Raw genomic sequence first — 13,380 nt, 5'->3', positions numbered from 1 at the left:
CTGGATTTCGTTTTCATAAGTCTGAGCTTCCATATCTGCTGTGCAGGAGGAAGAGGCAAGAGTCGCAACTGAAGTGCCTTGAACAGCAGATGTTTCCAGAGCTTAATTCCTTGGCCATCCCATCACCCTCCTGTCCCTCCCCATACCATGAGATCTCCTGAGTCACCTTTTTGGAACCCCTACTCCATGGAGAATTTGAAAATCACTGCTTTAGACCAATCATTCCCCAGATCTTCTGAGATAAAGACACATGGGCATGCTGGAATAGAAGTTGAGGAAATTTAGATACAGACTACCATATTTCTCTTCTTCATATATAGAGGCTGAAGTAAATAGTGGAGTGATAGGTGATTGGAACTGTTTTAACCTGGGAGTACAGAAGAATGCTGATGTTGGTAATCAAACTGGAAAGTTGAACTGAGTATTGGCAGGAAGCAGAGGACAATTCATTTGGTAAAACTAAAAATTTGACATTAAGGTAATGCATCCTAAACAAGGTGGCCTATAAGCAGCTAGAGGGATGGGAATGTCACACAGGTGAAAAGGTCAGGGCTGCAGATAAGAAGATAAGACAGTCAAGCAATTGTTGAAGAAATGGACTTAGAGAAAAGAGCGGAGGGAAGAGGACAGGGTGTTCATGAGATCCTGCTGCAAAGGTTGAAAACTAGTGGCCCACCTGCCACAACCTCCTTCTTTGAGTGACTGTTACTCTCTTGTTCACTGAAAACTTTGTTCTTTAAAGTTATAGACTATCAGAATCACTGTTTGAAATTATATCAGTAAAAATAAAACATCCTATTCTTGCTTGGAGGATCTAAGACACAGAGAAGCAGCCCTGATTGACTTTCAAGCCAGGTGCAGAGCTTTGGGACAGGGGTTTCTGAAGACAACATTCCACATCTACCTTAATTTTGTAGTTCCCAAGGAAACAGGACCTTGGGTCCACTTGTAGTCTAGACCTGATGTCAACGCTCTGCTTTATTTGGAGCCTACTGAAACACAACTTCACTAAAATTTTACCCAAACTCCACACTTCCCCCAGAGCTGTGTAACTCCATCTTTTCCTTTGTTTGGTGAGATGCCCCATAGTTCCTCAGTTGTAAGCTCTTTATTGCAGTGGATCAACAAACCTGTATCTGTTGAACCATGGATTAATTTCTGGAGGTACGTCTTGGGCGAAGACAGAGAGCACTGGAGGTTTTTATGATGCAATCACTCATTTTACAAACGAAAACTGAAAACCAGAGGGAGGGTTCCTGATTGGCTTTGCAGTTCTTTCCCAGCACCTCAGAGCGACTTCCAGTTGAGAGCCATTATGGTATCCACCTTTCTAAAAGACCACTTCAACCTTGGAGTGGTTTTCCTTAGACATGTAGTCCATAAATTTATCCAGGCCTTTTATCCAGGAATGACTCAGGTCAGTCATTCCTCTGGGGCTGAGTTCCATATATTTATTACCAGAGAAGTGGGACCTCCGACTGACTGGGGGCCTTCTCCCCGCTCACCCTACTTTCCACATTTGTTCAGTAATCTTCATTCCTTAGGAGAAATTTCCTTTTTCTTTCTTGACTCCCCAACCCACTCTCTCAGGAAAGAGTAACCGCTTAAACTAGAGAGCCGTGCCACACCCTTCATTCAAATCTTCCTTTCTCTGGCAAAGGGCTCTAATAAGGTGAACTAGGAACCAATTTTATCGCCAGACTAAATAGAAAGCCAACACTTCCTTATTAGGAATATAGTACTGTATTCAAATAAACTACAACATAAGGTAGTTTAACAAATCCCTTGACCCCTGCGGAAAAGAAAGCTAAGCGCGTCTGCCTTCGCTCTGGGAGATTCTGCGGCCGGGTCAGGCGGCGGGGTAACCAAAAGTACCTCTGTAAGCGAGCGTCCGGTAAAACTTGAATCGGCGACCCCCTGGCAAAGAGGGGCGGCAGGGCGGCGGCGCGGCCGGGCGTGGACGCGGATTGGTCATCACGGCGTCCGGACCCGCCGCGCGTGCGCCTTGCTCCTTGCGCACCGCCCATCTCGCCGCCCAGTCGCCGGTCTGCGGCCTCAGGAGGAATCGGGAGGCTGCCGGCGAGCCGGCGAGCGGACAGCGGGGCGGGCAAACGGCGTGCCCGGCCTGCTGTCTCCGAGGAAGGAGGGAGCGATATTTCCGGGGCCTAGAATCCCCTCGAGCCCCTGTAGTTTGCCCGGGCCGAGGAGAGAGAAGCTGAGGAGCCGCGGACTCTCCACCCGTGCCGCCGCCATGGCTGCCATGATGGATCGGAAGTGAGCCTCAGGGCGACGGCTGCCGGCGCCGGCGCTTCGAGTCCGGGTTCCCCGGCCACTGCCGCCGGGGGAAGCGCGACGCGGCAGACTGCTGAATCTCTCGGCCTTCGCGACCCCTTTTCTCAGCTCGGGCCCGCTTCCTTCCAGACTGAGCGGCGGGGAGTGGCTCCCGGCCTCCGGCCCCGGCAGCGAGGAAGATGGCGGACCCGGCCGAGTGCAACATCAAAGTAATGTGTCGCTTCAGACCTCTCAACGAGTCTGAGGTGAACCGCGGCGATAAGTACGTCGCCAAGTTTCAGGGAGAAGACACGGTCATGATTGCGGTGAGTGACCCCCGCCCCCACCCTCCATCCCGCTCCTTTGGGTCTGGCTGGGCCCGGAGTTCAGGGAAGTGGCGGGGTGCAGAATTGGGAACGAACAGTGGTGTCCCCAACCCCGCCCCCCGGTAGAGTTTGCCGGTTCAAATAACCCTGGGGAGGGAGACGGCGCAACTCCACGGGTGTTCCTGGATCGCCCCCACCCCGGTCTTAAGTGCCCAGAGAAGGGAGGCGCCTAGTCTCTGGGACACTCCCCCACCTGGGGCGCTGGAGGAACTGTCCGGGGAGAGTTTAGTGCATATTTGCCTATATTTCTGCGTGTGTGTGTGTGTGCGCGCAGTTGCTGTTGGTGTTTTGGATTACCCCCAAGTTTACCATTTGTAACACGTGCAAGATTAAAGTTCAGCTAGGAATATTGAGGTTTAAGACCAGCCCTACTGTACCTTAAGTAGTAAACATACCTAGTTGTATAGAAACAGAAGATACAGCTACGTGTTGAACCATATTCCTCTCTCGCGAGGAGGAAAAATGATCGAACAACTACAAATTTACCTGTATCTCATATGTTCACCCACCCGTCCTTTGAGTGATGAATGAACGTTCATGTTAACTATTACAAATGGCGAATCAAGGACTGTAAAGAGACTGAGTTTTCTTTTGAAATCGGAGTGATCAATTTTCTTCAGTTTTCTAGCAGATCTAGCCAACTCAGATTGGGTCAAGTAGGTGCCCAGAAAGACCTATTATCTCTTATTGGGTTTTTTTTTTTTTTAAGATTTTATTTATTTATTCATGAGAGACAGAGAGAGAAAGGCAGAGGGAGAAGCAGGCTCCCAAGGAGCAGGGAGCCCGATGCGGGATTCGATCCCAGGACCCTGGGATCATGACCTGAGCCGAAGGCAGACACTTTTAACCATCTGAGCCACCCAGGCGCCTATCTCTTATTGGGTTTATGGGGTAACCATATAACAAAGAGTGTTAACTTTTTGTGTATCAAGGTATTATAAACGCAAGCTCTAAAAAATAAAAAAATAAAAAATAAAATTTGATCAGTAAACTGGATTTTTTGTTAGTATTAGATCCCTACTTCTACCTTGGAGAAAAGTTGATTTTGGTAATCTCAAGGATGGAGAAATAGTGTCCTTTGTGTTATAAAACATAACCAGAGGTGGTTGGTCATTGTCAGGGAAACCAGAAAGTAAGGTTGATTTTTTATTTTTTACTTTTTTTTTTTTTTTTTGAGGTCTGATCTGGTATTGAAAGGTCTCTGAAAATATTTTGCATTCCCAGTTCAGGAAGATTAAAATGGGGGGTAAGACACTGCCTACAGAACAGTGAATTGTGACTAAAAAAATTAAATTTATCTTTTCTTGGTAATGCTATTGTGGCAGAATTTTTTTTTCTACGTTGCTATCATGGTACAAAATCTAAATGTCAATTTTTTCTCTAATGGCATTCCATATAGCATATTGTTTGCACAGTTTAGTTTGGAAAAAAGACAAAGGGGGTCACAGGAGATGGGACATTGATGATTAAGAGCATTGACATGTAAGACAGGACTGAAGTTCTTTAAGAGTTTTTTTTTTTTTTTTTTTTTAATTTATTTATTTGAGAGAGAGAGAATGAGAGAGCAAGCACATGAGAGGGGGGAGGGTCAGAGGGAGAAGCAGACTCCCTGCCGAGCAGGGAGCCCGATGCGGGACTCGATCCAGGGACTCCAGGATCATGACCTGAGCCGAAGGCAGTCGCTTAACCAACTGAGCCACCCAGGCGCCCTCTTTAAGAGTTTTTATGTGAAAGTTTGCAAAGTTCATCTTTAGAAAGTGAATGTCATAGCTCTTTGTTGCTCTGTAGGCTTGTGGCGAACGTCGTTAGCTTACAAACAACTGCCAGCTACTACTGTGTGAAGACTGGCTGGTTTTTTGTTAACAAGTTCGTGAGAAAAACTATGAAATGACATCATGGTAACACTAAGAAGCACAGAAGTAGTCATCCTTTTCCTTTAGGATATCTCTGACATGGAATCAGAGGAAGCTTGCAGGGCCTGGGTTAGTTGGCATTCTGGCTACTAGTTTCTCATAGAGTTTTTGTGATTATTCAGCTGCAGCAGTGTTTGACACGTCAAAACAATTTTACTTTTAGACTTGTATTAACAATGTCTTATTTTTGCAGATTTGTGTGTGTGTTTAAACAAATCTTTAAGTATTACCAAGATTCATTTGTTGCAATGATAGGATTTAGGATTCACAAAATACATTGAGAAGGCAACTTTCTGCCCAAATATGACATATGAGGAAAGAGTTAAAAGAAAACAATTACCACAGTAAGCACACTTGTATTTTTGGTTGTTTCCTTTGGATAATTTAAGTTTCCTTAACAATGTAAATAAATTTAAATGCTAATAGAAATAATGGATAGATGATTGAGTTGTGAATCAGTAATAAACAGTTGGCCTTTAGGTAAACTCGTAAGCATTTTTTTAGTCTTTTTTTTTTTTTTAAGTTTAAGCAGAAACACAACAGAGTCAACATAGCCTTAAGAAATGTAAGGTAACATGTTTATTTTCAAGAACTAATCTTTGCATATACTAAGTCATTAGTTAATCTGGGGTTTCAATTTTTTTAATGAATTTATTTTTTAAAACGCTGTTGAAAATTTAAAAGGGATAGCTGGGAGAGTCAGATTTTAAAATTTAAAAATCTCAAATAAAATCTTTAAAAAAAAAAAAAAAAAAAAAAAAGGGACGCCTGGGTGGCTCAGTTGGTTAAGCGACTGCCTTCGGCTCAGGTCATGATCCTGGAGTCCCGGGATCGAGTCCCGCATCAGGCTCCCTGCTCGGCAGGGAGTCTGCTTCTCCCTCTGACCCTCCTCCCTCTCATGCTCTCTGTCTCTCATTCTCTCTCTCTCAAATAAATAAATAAAATCTTTAAAAAAAAAAAAATAAATAAAAATAAAAAAATAAAAAAATCTCTAGGTTTGTTTTGTTCATTTTACTGGATCCTGACTCAAAATGAACAGTTTTAAGAAGGAATTGCTGCAATGCGGCATTTAAAACTAAATTATTTTGAACATGATTTTAAAACATTTTGTACACAATCTTCTGGTTAAATCAAAATGTAAAAGAATAGGTATTTTAGTTTACTGAATTATAGGTATAATCTGTGCTCCTGTAGAAAATAATTTTTAAGGATTCTCATTTTCCTCTAAGTTGACTTTTGTCCAAACTTTTTTTCCTGTTACATCATTGATTTTAATATAATATGATCCTGTGGCAGGCAAATCTTGTAATCCTATAGTGTTTCTCTGTGTTTTACAGCCTTTTATACAGATTTTTTTGGTAATTAAGTGCTTGTTGAAGAGGTATAAATATCACATATCACACAAATGAAATAAATGGATTATTTAAGGAAAACCTTTACTTGATAAAAATAGAATTTGCTTTAAATAAGAGAACTTGTTATCCACAAAAGAGGAGGTCCAGGGTAACACCTTATGTAGTTGAAATAAGCCTGCTGAAAACGCCAGAAAAAAAAAACCAATAGAAAAAATTATTCTTTTATGCATTGTAAAAGTGGAACATGCATATTTGTATTAAGTATCTTGACTAATCATGGTTCCTTATATGGTATACTGTAGAGACTGTCAGAACCAAAAACAGGCTGTTGTAGTTCATTGAAATTAAAGGAAAGTAAAACCTAATTAGATCATCTTGTCCAGTTCTTGTCTATAGCTCAACATGATTTCTCTTTTCAAATGAATGATGATATGGTATTTGATCCTGATTACCTTAAGAGTGAAAATTAAGGGGCGCTTGGATGGCTCAGTTGTTAGGTGTCTGCCTTCGGCTCAGGTCATGATCCCAGGGTCCTGGGATTGAGCCCTGCATCTCGAGAAGCCTGCTTTTCTCTCTCTCCCATTCCCCCTGCTTGTGTTCCCTCTCTCACTGTCTCTCTCTCTCTCTGTCAAATAAATAAGTAAAATCTTTAAAAAAAAAAAAGTGAAAATTAAAAGAGAAGAAGCCAGGGGCGCCTAGGTGGCTCTTGTTTTCAGCTCAGGTCATGATCTCCTGGGTCCTGAGATTGAGCCCTGCTTCAGGCTCCACGCTCACTTCTTGTCATTCCAAGGACACTTCACTTCTTCTCTGTTTCTGGCCTAGAACCTGCCCCCCCCACCCCCGCTCCTAGAAGCAGGAGATTGCGGGCCCAGTGGTTCCCAAACAGCCCCTGAGGATCAGGGCCCATCCGTGATGAAGGTCTTACCCGCCTGCTGACATGTGATTCATGCAAGAGGCTCATGTGGGGTGGGTTTCGTTGTGTTTTGTTTTGTTTTAAAGAGGAGAATGATGCCTTGAAGATTCTCTCCCCCGCCCCGCTCCCCAGGTGCATAAGCACTTGCATATGTGCACGTGTGCACTCGTGCTCTCTCTTTCTCAAATAAATAAATCTTAAAAGAGAGAGAAGCCCTCATCACATACCTGTACAATTGTGGAATGTTAGCCAACAATCATTGTCACACTAAGCAAAGTCTGATAAGATACAATCCCCTATGATCTGAGGATCACTATTCAGAATTCCAGAGAAAGGTATATTCCTGCTAGGAGGGTGACGTTTATAACCAGATTTGGTGTTCAGCCTGGTCTCTGCAGATATAAACAGGAACCACTTCACTTAAGAAATCTAAGGTATGGGGTGCCTGGCTGGCTCAGTCAGTGGATTCTGCGACTCTTAACCTCAGGGTTGTGAGTTCAAACCCTACATTGGGTGTAGACTACTTAAAAATAAAATGTTAGGGGCGCCTGAGTGGCTCAGTCGTTAAGTATCGGCCTTTGGCTCAGGTCATGGTCCTAGGGTCCTGGGATCGAGCCCCACATCAGGCTTGGCGGGAAGCCTGCTTCTCCCTCTCCCACTACCTGCTTGGCGGGAAGCCTGCTTCTCCCTCTCCCACTCCCCCTGCTTGTGTTCCCTCTCTTGCTGTGTCTCTCTCTGTCAAATGAATAAAAATTTCTTTAAAAAAAAAAATCTTAAAAAGAAAAAAATCTAAGTTATGGTTGCAGTTCAGATAAGCTTATTCCTATTTGGTTTTGTCCCCTTGAAGCCTAAGTCAGATGTGAATGCATTTTATGAGTTGGAGTATCTTTGAAGGTTCATAGAAATAAGACTACATAATGTACATTTCAAGGCCAAGAACCAGGTTTTTAAGATACGGACATCCAGATCATGAGTTTTCCTTTGTTTAATTTATTTGAAAAGTTTTTAGTTAAGAGATGTCCCGGGGCACCTGGGTGGCTCAGTTGTTAAGCGTCTGCCTTCGGCTCAGGTCATGGTCCCAGGGTCCTGGGATTGAGCCCCCACATCGGGCTCCCTGCTTGGTGGGAAGCCTGCTTCTCCCTCTTCCACTCCCCCTGCTTGTGTTCCCTCTCTCGCTTTGTCTCTCTCTGTCAAATAAATAAAATCTTAAAAAAAAAAAAGAGAGATGTCCCTTAATTGTAGACCATTAAAAGTAATTTTTATGTTTCACAAGTCTTGTTTTTCATTCCAGGAAGCTATCATCAGTTAGTAACTTCATGGCTAGATCTCTAATCAAAACATTTACCTTACATAACGAAATTATAGTTTAGTTTTGGAATTAAAATAAGATTTTTGTCAACTTAATGCTTAGCACTTGTTAATTTTTGATTTAACAATGATATAACATCTAAAAATATCACTTAATCCCAGCTTAGTTATTTTTTAGTTTGCATATTTGCCATAAGGAATGCCATAGTGAACATCTGTATAAAGTACTTTTTAGGCAGGTTTTACTATTACCCATTATTTTTTTTTTAAAGATTTTATTTATTTATTTGTGAGAGAGAGAATGTGCACAAGCAGGGGGCAGGTGGCAGGCTGAGGGAGAAGCAGGCTCCCCGCTGAGCAAGGAGCCAGATATGGGACTCCACCCTAGGACCCTGGGATCCCGACCTGAGCCGAAGGCAGATGCTTAACCCGCTGAGCCACCCAGGAGCCCTGTATTCAAGATTCTACCCAGCCTTATTCTCTGTTCTTTGAACCATACAGTCTGTACTAATTAAATAACATTTCTAAAATTCCTTTACTCGTTTACAATGTCTGATACCTTATAGGTGCTAAATAAATGTTTGCTGGATACATGAAGAGGAAAATTTATTTTCTTTTCACATAGAAAAAATTAGCGTGGTTTATTTCTGGCCGGAGATTGTTATTTTGATTGTGCTTGTGTTTTCAAAAATTGTTTATCACAAATACATCTTGTATAATCAGTAGAAGAACAGATTGTCTCGTATTTAGTTGCACCTGTAAAATTGAAGGTTAATGTCTTTGTAGAATCTTAGCAAAAGGACACTTTTATGTTTGTCTCATAGGCAAAGAATGATCAGACATTGAGATGCCTACTTTTAATTGATGCCAAAGTGAAGTCATCATAGTATATATCCTTTAAGAATGCTTTCAGCTGGGGCGCCTGGGTGGCTCAGTTGGTTAAATGTCTGCCTTTGGCTCGGGTTGTGGTCCTGGGGTCCTGGGATCGAGCCCTGCATTGGGCTCCCTGCTGAGCGGGAGTCTGCTTCTCCCACTCCCTCCCCGCTTGTCCTCTCTGTTGCTATCTCTCTCTCTCTCAAGTGAATGAATAAAATCTTTTTTTTTTTTAAATGCTTTCAGCTGCAGAAGGCAAACAAACAACAAATAGTGATTTAAATAAATAAGAGGTTATTATTCTCACATGTTAAAAGTCTGGAGCTAGGCCCCTACTGCTACTACTTACTTTCTGACTCTCTTATCTGTTGTCATCCTTAAGCTATTGACTTTTCTTCATGTTTGTAAGATGGATGCTACAACTCCATCATTCCAGAAAGGAGAAAGGGCAGCTACAGCTGAGATGGTCCTTTTTTTAAAAAAAAAAAGATTTTATTTATTTATCTGAGAGAGAATGAGAGAACACGAGAGGGGGCAGGGTCAGAGGCAGAAGCAGACTCCCTGCTGAGCAGGGAGCCCGATGCAGGACGCGATCCTGGGACTCCAGGATCATGACCTGAGCCCAAGGCAGTCGCTTAACCAACTGAGCCACCCAGGTGCCCTGAGATGGTCCTTTTTGTCAGGAAAACAAAACCCTTTCCCAGGACCCCTCAGCAGACCATCACTTACTTTGTAGTATCCAGAACTGGGTCATGTGGCCACTAGTTGCAAGGAGACTAGGCTATCAGGTGGTTAGCTTCCCAGCCTATGTAGCGGGAAGCGGCAAGGGGAAGAACAATTATTAATGACTTTGGATAGCCATTTAGGAGTGTCTGTTTCGTTGTACTTTTCATTGTAACTGTTATTCCAAGCTTTGGGGAAGGAGATTGTGAAGTATAGTTCCTAAAAAGTAAGGTGTTTTTTAGCTAAGGCCTGGGAAGTCATCTGTAATGTTAAGGATTTTTTGGATGGTCATGATTGTTTTGTATTTAAGGTCTAGCTTCCTTCCTTTCCTTTAAGAGAGGGTAGAGAGCAAGCATATACTTTCAAATACTAGAACCTCTTTGCCCTCCTCTCTCATCTGTATACGCTTAGTTTTTCTCTTAGATTACTAGATTGTTCCTGCCAACATTTAAACTTGCTCAGCTCTTGTCCTTAAAAAAAAAAAGTCTTTAGACCCACAGCCAGATTTCTGCTCTACTTAGTTACTTCCCATTCTTATTTAATCTCTTTCCAATCTAACCTTTGTTATTGGATATTTTTTCAGTTTTACTTTGACCTCGCAGCTATATTTGACACAATCACTCCCTCCTTGATAATTTTTCCTTGACTTGCATGGACACTATACTCTAATTTTTTTCAAAAATTCCATCCCTCTGGCTCATTCTTCAGACCATGTCACTTCTCTAAATGAGTCCCCAGGATCCTTTCAGGGAACCCACAAGGTCAGAACTTTTAAAAATAATACTAAGATGTTATTTGCCTTTTTCACTGTGTTGTCATTTGCATTGGATCTTTGCTCCTTATACTTCGAACTTAACTTCTTTTGGTTTCTTGCATTCTGCAGGCTCATTTCTGCCTTAGGATCTTTATGTGTCCAATACCTAGGCTACTTCCTGCACTCACCCTCCCATGACTAGTATTGAAGAGACAAGCAGTGAGCTAGGTGCTACTCTTTTTTCAGTTCTTAAACATCCCTTCTCCAGAGTGGTTCCCTGACATTCTTCTGCCTTTTCCCAGATTCAGTTTCTTCTCTTATATGCTCTCATAGCACTCTGTTGCATGAGTCAGAATTCTAGTCACTTAATTATTTGTCTGATGTCTGCCCCACTATTACTTAACCTCCACTAAAGCAGAGAGTATGTCTGTCTTGGTCATCATTCTAGCAAGATGTATGTCTAGTATATCAGGCATTCCATAAATACTTCGTTAAATGAATGAAATGATTGAAAAGCTATTGCAATAAAATGAAAAGTCTAATGGGAGTAGTGGAAAGAGCTCTGAATTGGCAGGAGATTTGAATTTAAATTTAAATTTTGTCATTAACACCTTTTGTACCTTTCAGGATTCTAGTTTCCTTATCTGCAAAATGATATTATTATTGAAAATAGAGTCTCAGTGGGGTGCCTGAGTGGCTCAGTTGGTTAGGTGACTGCCTTCGGCTCAGGTCATGATCCCAGGGTCCTGGAATCGAGCCCCACGTCGGGCTCCCTGCTTGGCGGGAGCCCTGCTTCTCCCTCTCGCACTCCTCCTGTTTGTGTTCACTCTCTTCTCTGTGTCTCTCTCTCTGTGTCAGTTAAATAAATAAATAAAATCTTTAAAAAAAAAAAAAAAGAAAATAGAGTCTCAGTACTTGCCCGAGTAGACACTCATTAAACGAAAAACCACTCCGCACTCATTTGAGTGCCTATTACAGTAGTGGTAAGCCCTGGAAATAAAAGACTAAAACAGACATTCTTGGTTTTGTGGAGTTCATTCTAGTGGATTTGTACTTGGTGATCCCTAAGGTCCTTTCCACAAGATTCTGTGACATGAAGTAATGTATAGTAGGTACCCTATTTAGAAGGTTAAATATATGATGACATCTTTAAAGGAACTTAGAAGTGTCCATTCACCTTTAATTTGTGTAGTTGAAACCTTTGTTTCTGTTTTTCAGTCCAAGCCTTACGCATTTGACCGAGTGTTCCAGTCAAACACCTCTCAAGAGCAAGTATATAATGACTGTGCAAAGAAGATTGTTAAAGGTAAATATATTTAACCTGCTCTTGTCGCAATAATAAGTAAAATATTGTTTGTGATCTTTCCCGTTTACCCAGTTTTTTTTTCATTTTAATGCCCCCCTTTTTTAGTTAATTGTAGAAGACAGTTGTTTAAATAATAAAAAGATCAATACAGTTAGTAAACACATTGCTCAAATTTCATGATCTAATTTATTTACAGTACCTAGTGAAGGGTATTACAAGAATATTAACGTTACACACTTGTTTTTGGAAGATATAGTTCTATTAGATATTCCCAAGAGAGTTTCTACGGTAGCAGTTCTGGAAATACAGCAGCTTGAAAATGAATACAGAATGGTTAGACAGGTTTCTAAAAAGTAGTAGAAAATGGCAGCAGTCTATCATTCTTCCATTCATTGTTCTTTCTTCCCCAAAGACTCCTCTTGTGTTCAACAGAAAAACACTTGAGGAATTTAACAGAGGTTACCAAGGGTGAGAAAAGTGTGTACGTTCCAGTTAATACTGTTAATTTTTACCAAGGTTTTTTAAGTTTATATTTTCTAAAACCATAGAATCCTAGAGCTGAGAGTGTGTGAGTGATTATCTGGACTTCTAGTTACTATAGAAATCCCTTTTGTCAAAGGGATCTTACAGTTAAATAGCTATTACTTTATGATATAATTTATTCTACTTTTTGTCAGCTCTAATTGTTAAAAAGTATTTAGATTGAGGCAAAAACCTGTCCTGTGGCATTCACTAGGGTGGAGGGGATGGGATTCAGTATAAAGGTGGACAGGTTAGGGTTAAGTAGGAGCACAAACAGTTCATCCAGTAAGAGGAGAAAAGGTAGAGTTTTGGGATAGAACTAAGTTTATAGGTGTGATGGAAGAAAATATAGATGTTCTCTTCATATTCCATTTTGTCTGTGATCAAGGGTGCAGAGTTAGCCCAGAATGAGGATGGGGTAGGGGGTTCTAGGAGAAGGAATGAAGTTGTCTGGCAGTAGAAGAGAATGGATTCGGGAAATGTGGCAGTATTGCCAGGCAGCATTGCCAAGGGCCCACTCGAGGTTAGCTGCCAGAAGAGTTGAATTTACCTAGTTGGGGTTTTGCCAAGCAATTACAAAAGAGGGAGAGAAGGGCAAGAGCATTGAGGATGAATCAAGAGAATAATGATAATAGGGAACCATGGAATCTAAGGTGAATGAAGGGAAGGAGAATACAGGTCGGGGGGGGATAGGTTTGAGGGACAGTGAAAAGAAGTGGTAAGATTAGTGTGTTATAGTGTTAGTGGGGTTGAAGGTTTGTTAGAATCAGGGTACTAGAAGGAATAATAGGAGGTGGATACTTAATTGACATTAGGAAGGCAGTGTAGGTAGTAATGAAAAGGTCTAGAAGTTAGTTGGCATCTGAAGGAGTAAGGGACAAGATTATGGAGAAAACTAGGCCCAGGATCTGAGAGGCCAGGGTATTTTAGTAGCATCATCTACTACATGGACATTGGAACCACGAAGAATCACAACAGGAATGGTATTAGTGAAAGACGGTGGACTGGATGCTGAAATATTCATAGGAGGTGTTGGAGAATTAACTTGATTCTATA

The 13,380-nt window shown here is 41.7% G+C and overlaps 1 protein-coding gene across 1 annotated transcript in view; it reads left to right on the top strand.

The window, feature by feature from the left end:
• The first annotated feature begins 2,015 nt into the window (after nt 1–2,015).
• The window catches only part of KIF5B (kinesin family member 5B), a 47,532-nt gene continuing 36,167 nt past the window's right edge, over nt 2,016–13,380 (top strand). The window contains exons 1-2 of the mRNA XM_032395854.1: nt 2,016–2,597; nt 11,715–11,802. Of these exons, the coding sequence (XP_032251745.1) occupies nt 2,472–2,597; nt 11,715–11,802 (214 nt within the window). The 5' untranslated portion in view covers nt 2,016–2,471. The remainder of the gene's footprint in view (nt 2,598–11,714; nt 11,803–13,380) is intronic.

The sequence above is a fragment of the Phoca vitulina genome, unplaced genomic scaffold, assembly GCF_004348235.1.
Source record: "Phoca vitulina isolate PV1807 unplaced genomic scaffold, GSC_HSeal_1.0 scaffold88, whole genome shotgun sequence".
NCBI lineage: Eukaryota > Metazoa > Chordata > Mammalia > Carnivora > Phocidae > Phoca > Phoca vitulina.
This window is presented reverse-complemented; position numbering and strand designations above follow the sequence as displayed.